General features: G+C 46.5%; 1 protein-coding gene across 1 annotated transcript in view; it reads right to left on the bottom strand.

Annotated features, from left to right (window-relative positions):
- The window catches only part of Elac1 (elaC ribonuclease Z 1), a 16,307-nt gene extending 7,619 nt beyond the window's left edge, over positions 1 to 8,688 (bottom strand). Inside the window, exons 1-2 of the mRNA XM_032885707.1 lie at positions 8,610 to 8,688; positions 1,059 to 1,223 (exon numbers count right to left, since the gene is read on the bottom strand). Coding sequence (XP_032741598.1) covers positions 1,059 to 1,215 — 157 coding nt within the window. The 5' untranslated portion in view covers positions 1,216 to 1,223; positions 8,610 to 8,688. The remainder of the gene's footprint in view (positions 1 to 1,058; positions 1,224 to 8,609) is intronic.
- Between the last annotated feature and the right edge of the window lie 1,792 nt (positions 8,689 to 10,480).

Genomic DNA, 10,480 nt, shown 5'->3' with positions numbered 1-10,480 from the left:
AAACGAACTACATAAATAACATAGTTCCAGATACCAATGTCGCTATGAAAACAGTCTTTTAGATGAGATTTAAATGATGAAAACATAATAATTGATATGTTAATAAAAATTATTTTTAAAGATTTAAATGATGCCACGGAAGCAGCCATGTAGGATGTGTGTGTGTGTGTGTGTGTGTGTGTGTGTGTGTATGTGTGTGCGCGCGCGCGTGTGTCTATGTGGAGAGAGAAAGAGAGAGAAATAGAAATATATATATAATATATATTATATTTCCTTTGGCAGTCTTTTTTGAGACAGGCTCTCCCTGTGTAGCTCAGGCTGACCTCTAACCCACAATCCTTTCTGCTTGCTGAGTGCTAGGATTCCCAGCAACTTCCACACACCTGCTTTATAACAACTCTTTTAGGCAGAGTTTGTAATCCTGCTCTTTGAGACAAGAAACATATTTAAGCTGGCTGATCTGCTAAGGTCTAGCCTGAGCTACAGCTGGGTCTAAATCCCAGGTCTGCCTGAATCTAGTCAGACTTTTCACCACTGGATTCACCCTCTGGGTGCTGGTCTTGGATGACTACTCCATTCCCTCAGGCTGGACTTCAATTCTCCCAGGCTAGGAATTACTTTTCCTCTCTCAGCAACCTGCAGATCAACTTGTCTGAGATGGCAAGATGGCTACTGAATAGCAAGAGGAAGTATCCTCCTCCCTGACCACCTACTACTGCCCTTTGCATTCTCCCAGGACATCATTTCCTGGTGGAGACAAATGCAGCCAACACACCCTTTAGGGCAGGGTCCATCTGCTACACCGGCTGTATCTCTCCTCATCCTGCATGCCCGGGCCTCCATCAATCCTGCTCTTGACACAGGGTGAGTGAAAACCAAGTAAAGGTGTCCATGAAGGTGTCCAGCAAGCTCTGCTGGGTGCTTGGCGCTCTTCCAAGTCAGAGTTCTAGTTATGAAGTGGATGTAGCTTTGGGCCTGTAACTTAACAGCAGCTTCCTGACAGCCGAGAGCATGCCACATAACAGAGGACACTCCCGGGGAGCTGGATGCACACTAACCTGCTTTAAGCTGGCTTTTCATAAGCTGGGTCTGTGTGCCCTCCCCACAGTCGAAGAGCCAGCACTCGCCCTCACACCGAAGAACCACGGCAGAGGCGCCCCGGGTGGGCGACGGGTATGCTGCTCCTGTCCCAAGAAAGGTCACATCCATAGACATCTTCCACCCTGCAACAGAAACATCACTGGGGGTCATTGGAAAATCACCGCACAAAAGCCTGCTCCTCTGAGATTTTCTGTGGGTGGTTGGTTCTTGGGTGCTGGGGATAGAACCTGGATCTTCCTATTTGCTGAACATGTGCCCTGCATGGAGCGATACCTGCTTCTGCCATGGGATAACAATTTGTTTGGTGTTTTCAAACAGTGCCGGTACTCTACCACTGAGCCATACTCCAGCCATGGTCTTAACTAGCTAAAACTACAAGTCACCAAACTGCGTTCGCGCGTGTATACACAAAAACACACACACATACACACACACACTCACACACACTCACACTCACACACACACACACACACACACACACACACACACACACTCACACACACACACACACACTCACACACACACACACAAACTCACCCACACATACACACACTCTCTCTCTGTCACACACACACACACACACACACACGCACAAACGCTCAGTGGTAGAACTCCTGCCCAGCATGTACAAGGCCCTGGGCTTAATCCCTGGCATTACAGGTAAAACACTGTAGTTGAATTCCAACCCTATGACAGTCTCTAAAAGGCAAACTACAGAGAAAGAAGAACGATGAGTGTTTGCCAGTGTTGCAAGGGAGAGAAGAATTAATGGGAAAATAATTTTTTCCTTTGGTTTTTGTTTTCTGAAGACAGGGTTTCTTGTGTAACCATGAATGTACTGAACTATCTCTGTAGTCCAGGCTGAGATCCATCTGCCTCTGACTCTCAGGTACCGGAATTAAAGGCGTTCACTTCCACCGTCCTTCAGGGAAGCACATTTTTAAGGAAGTAAAACTATTCTATATGTCATGATATAGAAATGTCATCATATGGAGATATAATCCTGGTGAAGTGCTTACACAGCAATGAACAAAGCTCTGGCTGTGACCACATACAGGCACCACACATACAGGCAAAGAAACATTCTATATCGGCACACACAATCACAAGAATTCAAATTAATAGGTTTCTCTACCAATGAAATGAACCAGCTGAAGTCAAATCAGAAGCATAAAGGCAGGTTTATTGAGAGACAGCTCTCTCTAGAAGGTTCACTATCTCACAGGTGGAGGTCAGGGAAGTCCACGACCCGGCTAAAGCAAGGGGGTTTCATAGAGCTTAGGTGAGGGGCGATGGTGTGCCAGCCGGGACCTGGGATGGTGTCCATACGTAATCAAAAACTGAATCCCCCAGGTGGGCACTCTGAGCTTTGGGAAACTCAGAGACAAGGGGTAATGACATGGAGTTTTCTCTGTACAGAAAGGGTTGGGGGAAGGAGGGTACGAGGGGTTTCCCAGCTTGTGCAGGGGATGAGCAGGGGTTCCTAACACAGATAGCATTTGTTTATAGCTGTCAATACTGGCTCCCCAACTCACCAGACTAATGCTACTTAGTCCAGGAAAAATGCGAAAGTACAGGGTGAGAGGCTAATTCACTTTTTTAAACTCTAATAAACAGTAAGCCCCATCTGGGTTTAGTTTTGGCTAAGGATCTAAACAAGACATAGTACGATCATGCTTACCAAGTGGTGGCCAACTGATACCTGGGAAGGACCAGGGTACCGTATAGCAGTGTTGATATTTTACAGCAAATGGTGTGTTTCACTTGAAGACAGAGTTCGTGGTTGGTCAGTTTGCCTCTGCCCTTCTCCCCCCAAGTCCTGAGGCCGAACATGGGGCCCCGTGCACAGACAGAAGTGCTCTGCCGTGAGTATACCTCCAGCTGCGGCTCATCTCTTTCCAGTGATCTGCGACCTGGTCAATGTGCAGATGTCTGCCAACTCCTGGCACTGTTCTCACTAGACCTAGGCACTGTGCCACCTCTGATCTGTGTCTGTGATGGGAGGTGTGTGTCACATGCAACAATGAGGGCCAGCTGAAACCTATGAATAACCAGTTCCATGTGAGTTAGAAATATGAATACAAAAAAACCTGAAAAAAGATGTCCTAAACATTAGTGCTGGGAATACAGCTCAATAGGTGAGCCTTTGCCTAATGTGCACGATGCTCTGGTTCCGTCCCCACCGCGAGGGGAGAGAATCAGGAGAATGTTGATATAACTAGGGAGTGGAAGGACTTCCTTGCAAAGGACAAGAAACTCTGAATTTTAAAAATGAACTCATCTACTGCCTGGTACAGCATTTGGTAACATCTGTGTATCAAAACTCAGTGAAATCACAGAAAAAAAGGTAAACACCTGCAAGGCTGAGGGAAGATGTCAAAAGGAGCAGTGCCCGCTGCTGGTGCGAGCCTTCTAATCGTGACAGAAGTCTCAATAGTACGCTGCCTCAACACAGCCTGCAATAAGCAGTCTCACCCCTAGATGAGGAGCGACAGCCAGTGGGTGCTTAGGGAAGGGTAACCGGTTTTCTCCAGAGACATGCCACCCGGTAGATTATCTGCTCTGTCCTGCATGGGTCCAGGAAGGGATGTGACTGGGGCGGCAAGGGAACGGAGGGAAGGCAAACGCACACAGACTACACAGAATCTGGAGTTGGTGGACTGAGCTCTCTGATGGACAAACCCAGGAGGTTATGTAGAGAGCTGACCAGAGAGGACTGTTGCACACAGCTGAACAAGAGGCAGGGTTTGTGGTGCAGTGCTGGACTGAGGAGGCTAAGCTCATAACTGTGGTCTCTGTAGAGCAGTCTTCAGGATAAAGGGGCTGCTGCTACGGAAGACCTCTTCTGCACGGTCAACAGTCATTCTTGACTCTCTCTGAGCCTCCTCCTAGGTGGGGAGGGGCACGCTTTGCCATTTTCCTGTGAGTCTGAGGACAGGGTCCATGACGTGGCTGTGCCATGTCCACAGCACATTTACTCTGGACTTAATCTAATCAGGGCTCCTGCCACCACTACTTATCCAGTCCCAACTGGTCAGCCCTAAATGGCTGTACACATGAGCAACACAAATGGATTCCTTATGCCGTATATACATGTATACACTTGTATATATGTATATATGTGTGCATATATATATTATATATATACATATATATATATGAATGTGAAAGAGTGGACAGGGAGGGTGGAAATACTGTAAATACAGTTCTTGTGTATGAAATTCTCAAAATTTCAATTAAAGAAAGGAGAAATTGTTTTTAAGAGGTTAAATGGCTGTGTGGTGTTGTACTTCACGGAGTAAGGGAGCTTGTAGCCCCGCCTAGGAGTTGGGTTCAGTCCCTAGAATGCACATGGTGAAGAGAGAATCAACTCTCACAAGCTGTCTTCTGACCTCCACAGTGCCCCTTCCAGTTCATGTGCACACATACACACACAATAGTAAATAAAATAAAATATTAACTTTATCTTATGGAAATCCATTTAATGAAAAGTACTGACATAGGGAAAAATAAAGAGGATACACACCGATCACAGAGTACATTCAAAATACAAGTAAGCATGAAAAGTGCTCGCCCCCAGTAGAAATGCAAACTGAACAGAGACTCGATTTCCCACACATCAATCGAGCAATGCTAGCCAAAGCTAGCTGGAATGATGGGGAATGCTCGCCAAAGCTAGCTCGCCAAAGCTGGAATGATGGGGAATGGGGGATGGGTGTAGTCACAAATCACAATGGCGGGGGGGTGAGTTGCTATTACTCTGTGGGAGAATAGTTGACAATAAATATTACCAGTAATGACTCTGTTGATTACAATTCCCAGCACTCTCGTTTTCTGGAATCTGGCCTATAGAAATAAAATTCTGTACAATAATGCTTACTATGGTGCTTTTGGGTGGGCTAAAATATAGAAACAATTTACAGTTATGTCAACAGGAAAAATGACAGTTTATGTTCTTAATGTTAATTATCTATTAAATTATATTATTTTATAGGTAATAAACAGTGTGCTCTGTAACTACAAGAATAACAATGAGAAAAATTATACTTGGTCACAGTGTAACCTCATTTTTTAGAACAATGCCTGAGGCCCCCACACTTACATGAGACAGTGTGGTTTGAGGGTGTACAATATATTATTAATATGGTCGGCCTCCTGGGTCTCTAGAATGCTGGGAGGATAAACAGGAGAACATCTGCTAACTTAAATCTTTGGACTGTTTTCAGTTGTAATGAACAATGTCTTATTTATTTCTGATGTGAATTTAACAGTGATGATGTTTTACAGTATCAAAAGGACAAATATGCTCTTATGACTACAGTCATTTAGTTTTCCTTTCCATTTGGGGTGAGGGCTCCCCCGCTCACTTCACCTTTCACACCCATCTCTCACAAGGTAATTATCTACAGGCAAGCATTAAGGCTACTTTAGCACCCCTTCCCTGAGCTACTCCACATTTCTGCCTCTAGATCACACTTACTTTTTGACAATTACAAGTTTAGAGTGCACACACAGGCTTACTGAATTACCTCCTTACTGTTTTGCACTTTTCACGAGGTAGAGATAAACAGTAGAAAGTTAACTTAAAAGCTAGTAAGACACAGAAGGAAGAACGAGATGTAATTGTTACGGGAACCTGGTCCATGTTGTTTGCCACTCCGCTGAAAAACTGGCAACAGAAACTGATGAAGACAATGCGCTTCTTTACAGGTCTGTAGAACTGGGCAAAGAGCTGTTCTCAGTGTGCCTCTGCCTTGTCAAGAGCAATGCTATGACCTACAGAAAAAGATGAGTCAAAAGACAGACGACATACACATGGCAGCTTAGCTATGAATCCATGTCACCAGACCTGAAGTAAATCTCAAGTCAGGGCTCCTGGCTGGGCATTTTCATTCCCGGATAATACTTCCTAATCTCTCCATCTGAGTCTTCTGCCCCTGCTTTATTAATCACTGGGTAATCCCTAACGAATAATGATCTAGACAAGTTGTTGGGGCGCATCAGAATTAGCCAGGGTGCTTTAAACCGCCAACGATTAGGTCCGATCCTAGAAATATTAAATAGGAGATCCTGTGAGAACGGTGCATGTTCAGTCTGAGAGTGTGCTTCCCCTGTACGCTGACACCGAGTCACGTGGGAGAACTATTTAGTAAAGCGTGCTAGGAGGTGCACACCTGTGATCCCCTCGCTCAGAAGGTGGACAGGAGGACCCAGGAGAACAAAACAAGCCAGCTTTGGCTACGTAGTAATTTTAAGGCCAGACTCAGCTCCATGAGATACTCTCAAACCAGCCCAGTGAACAGACAAACAAACAAATGAACACGAACTCCTTCTTAGAAAACTGTAACCCAAGGGACCTAACTTGAAATTATTAGTGAACATTTAAAACAAAATGTGGTCGGTCTGCTTTGTTTTGTTTTAGGTGGGGCATGGTACCATATGCCTTTAATCACAACTCTCAGAAGACACAGACAGGCAGATCTCTGTAAATTCAACACCAACCTGGTCTACACTCCAGGCCACCTAAGGCTAATAGAAAGGACCTGCCTCAAATACCCAAACAAACCCAAACTGAAAATTCCAGAGGCTAGGGAGCTAGCTCAGCCCAGTAACGTGCCTCACTCAAAAGGAGTTTCGTTCAGCTCCCCAGTGCTCACGTACAGACCGGGGTCCGGTCGGGTGCGGATATAACCCTAGGCCTGGCAGAAGTGGACAAGCAGATCCCCGGAACTCACTGGCTAACCAGGTTAGACAATCTGTGAACGAAAAGACCTTGTCTCAAAAACTTAAGGTGGAGAGTAGTGTGGAAGCCGTGCGACGCTGACTTCTGGTATCCATGCGCATTTACACACACATTCATACACATGCACACCCACAAAATTCAACTGGATGTGGTGGTGAATACCTCAGATCCTAGGATGGGGTGGGGGAGAGGCTAAAGTAGAGGAACTGAGAGTCTGAGGGCCAACCTGGGCTAAAGAAACTATCTTGAAACAAAAAACAAAACAACAAACAAACAGAAGGAAACATTTCAAACACATACAGAATTAGAAATGTCAGTACAATACATTGACAGAGTATTCACAAAGCTTCAAACCTTGATTCATCTACACTCCACCTTCACACACACACACACACACACACACACACACACACTGCTCCAGAAGCTCGAAATGGCATCAGGGGTTTCCAATAGACCTGACTCGGTGCTAGAATATCTCCTTTCCTGATGCCAACATCTACTAATGGTCACTGTCAAGCTCCATTATGTCATTAGATGTGGCCACAAGGTGACAAGTGTCCCGCTGTGGTTGTTAGCTGGCATCCCTCTCTCTGAGTCCTTGGCCAATCATCTGGTTACCTGTGGTAAAGGTCTATAAAGAGGAGCAAGATCTTATTTAACTCCCGATGGTGCAGTATGAAATACACAGTTGGCTTCCATGACGTTTTCTTGCCAGAAAGTAGGGCCAGAACCAGAAAAGGCTAAAGACCAGTTCTTTGAAGAATCCCAGAGATAGAAAAGGCAGTGTGCGGGCTGTAGGAAAAAATCATGTAGGACACGCGAATTGGCGTTTCAGCTAGTAAAATACAAGGGGTTAAAAAAATTAGAGGCGATCGGGAGAGCAAGAGACAAGAGGTATTACTGTAGAATGTGTAGCTTGTTTGGTTCCTGATCTGGATAAACTGATAGGGGAAGAGAAAGCAGGGAGAATGTAAACACTAGTTAGATAATAGATAGTAGGAAATGCTAACAAGACTGATTTTATGATCAAAAACCAGCCATTGTGTCTTATAGACAAGCTTTTACCATATGGAGTAGTAGATTTCATAATCACTTTAAAACAACAGCGGGGAAAGAAGGTAATGGGGTCAAACTAGCCTGATCATGAATTGGGAATTTTTTTCCCCGTGTATGCTTGAGATTTTCCCCGAATAAAAGGCCTTTAAAAATTGACTAAATAATCAAAAGCCTCCCAGTAGGTCAGCTGGCAAAGAGCAACTATTTAAGCAACGGTGTATGTTTTGTGACATGCATCGCTCGGGGAATTAGGAATTTAAAGTGAGCAAACCACGTTCAGTCCCTGCCTTCTTGGCCAAAAAGCAGTTGCTCGCTCGCTTTCTCAAGACCGGGATCCACGTTCGAGATAGTGCGCAATTTCAGTCTTGACAATGCTGTCACTTGTCACCTCAGGCCTGACTGCAGATCACAATCTCTGCTGACCGTGGGGACATCCCACAGGACCTGAGGGACTAGTGGAGACCGGCGCTCCTCAGTTTCCAGACTGCCAGCTCCCGGTCAAGGCTGCAGGCGGATGACACCGCCGCCCCTCACTTCGGAGCTGCGTGGGCCGGAGATTGAGTGGCCCGGCCTGTGGCCACCGCGAGCCCGGGGCACCGCGCGGCGCGTCCTCGCTGTCGGGCGCTCCCGGGACCTCTGCGCCCGCCCCGCGGGCCTGTGAGCTCCGAGGAAGCGCGCCCGCCCCCCTCGGGCGTCCTGCCCCACTCACCCTCTCCCTGAGGCCCGCCGGAGCCGAGGGAGGCGCAGGCCGGCTCCGAGGCCCAGCAGTGCGCGAGTGGCGACGCGCAGCCGGAAGTGCGCCGCCCGGCGGTCCGGCGAGGCCGCTCTAGGCGCCGGAGGTGCGCGGGAGGTCCGCGCTCGGTGGCGCTCGCCCGGGCTGGCTGCGGGGAGGACAGGGTCGCGGGTTCCCACCCACTCTTCGGTCTCCGGAACGCGCTGGCTGCGATGCGTGCTGCTGGAGCTCCTGACCCCAAAGTGGAAACCTGTCTTCTTCTGCCTTTGGTTTAATTTTCATGTCCCGTTTTCCAGACAAGAGTTTTTCCTGGTGTGTTCGTATTGTTTTCAGTCTTTGGGATGAATCTTACATCTGCAGAGCCTGAAAGTTTAAGCTTGTGCCTTGATAGGAAAGCACTTGGCATCGGACTTCATTATCAGCCTAACCACATGCCTTCTGAACCTCTTATTTAAGGATCGTTTTTGTTTGTTTTTGTTTTGAGACAGTGCCCCGCAATGTCGCCCGCCCGTGGCTAGGTTTGAACTTGCTACATAGACCTGTTGGTCTGGAACTCTCAGAGAATCCTAGAAGTCTGCCTCTGCCTCCGAGGGCTGGGATTAAAGGCGTACTCATTGTTTCCTTTTGCTATTTAGGGGTAAACTTATCACAGCAACAGAAATGAAGCTAGAACACTAACTGTGGCTTGCATGTTCTTCTTGGTTCTCCGTTCTTGTTTTAATAGCCGGAGACCTACTTAGTGTTTGATGAGTGTCACAGACCCAAAGATAGAAATCTGTTAAATTTATCAATGCCCTGTTGTTGGGTTAGAAGGAACTCCATTGGCTCATCCTGGAAGCCATGCATGAGAGCTGATGGCTTACTGTCTTGATCCCCTGGTCACATCCCTGTTAATGTGTAGGCTAAGTTCAAATCTATTCCCCAAAGCTGTGCATTCTGGATCTAAAACCTGTTAGGAATGGCTGCTGCTCTGTGTGCTCTTGATCCTAAATCTTAGAGGCACTCTCCGTTCTTTTCCTGTCTACTCACTGTCTAGACTCTCTCTGGCAAGCTCAGCAAAGGGAACTCGGCCTCCTCGATGCTGATTTACAGGTCTGCTTTATACATAAATGTCTTCAAGGACAACTCTGCCTGCTGCCTTCCCCTCCTCACTGCTGGATTGCGACCTGTATCTTCTCTCCCTGTGAGACTCTACTCTTCCATCTTTAATTCTAGAGTTGCACTAAATAATGTTTTTGAAGAACTTCTATAACTTTCAAGGCTAAAATAGGTAAATTTAGACATCACGTGGGCTCATTCGAGTCTGTTAAAACCTCAGCTGCTCTGTGTGTCTGTCCTTAAACTTTGCACTGGTATCTGATCCTGGCGGGGAATTCCGCATCAGTTCCCCGGCTTCATACTAGATGAACCGTGTGTCTGATCCACCAGAGTAAAGATAACCTCGGAAGGACAGAGTCTAACTCAATCATTAATGCTCAAGGAGATACCCAGTAAAATTATTAAAAGTCAAACCGTCAAGCTCATCTTCTGACTTAAAACACTTGGAAGGTGTGCTTTTACAGATAGACGTGCCTTTCTCAAAGTCATTTTCAGCCAAAACCTTTGGCCTTAGGGAGTGATGTCCCTTGCCCAGAAATGACAACCCTGAATGGGCCAGCAATTAATTCCTCATCTAGGAATGGAACCCTTCCTGGCTGGCAACTGGATGGACCGAGGTTTGATCCAGGAATCTTCCTGTTTCCTCTTAGATACACAAGCATGCGTAGTTTAGCTTCACTGTAAATCTATGTACGTGAGCTTCACGGCTTGACTTTTATACTTTTACTGCTTATCTCCTTGAGCCTTAA

This window comes from Rattus rattus, chromosome 15 (genome assembly GCF_011064425.1).
Source record: "Rattus rattus isolate New Zealand chromosome 15, Rrattus_CSIRO_v1, whole genome shotgun sequence".
In the NCBI taxonomy this organism is placed as follows: domain Eukaryota; kingdom Metazoa; phylum Chordata; class Mammalia; order Rodentia; family Muridae; genus Rattus; species Rattus rattus.
Note: the sequence above shows the minus strand (reverse complement) of the source record. Positions and strands in the feature narration are given on the sequence as shown.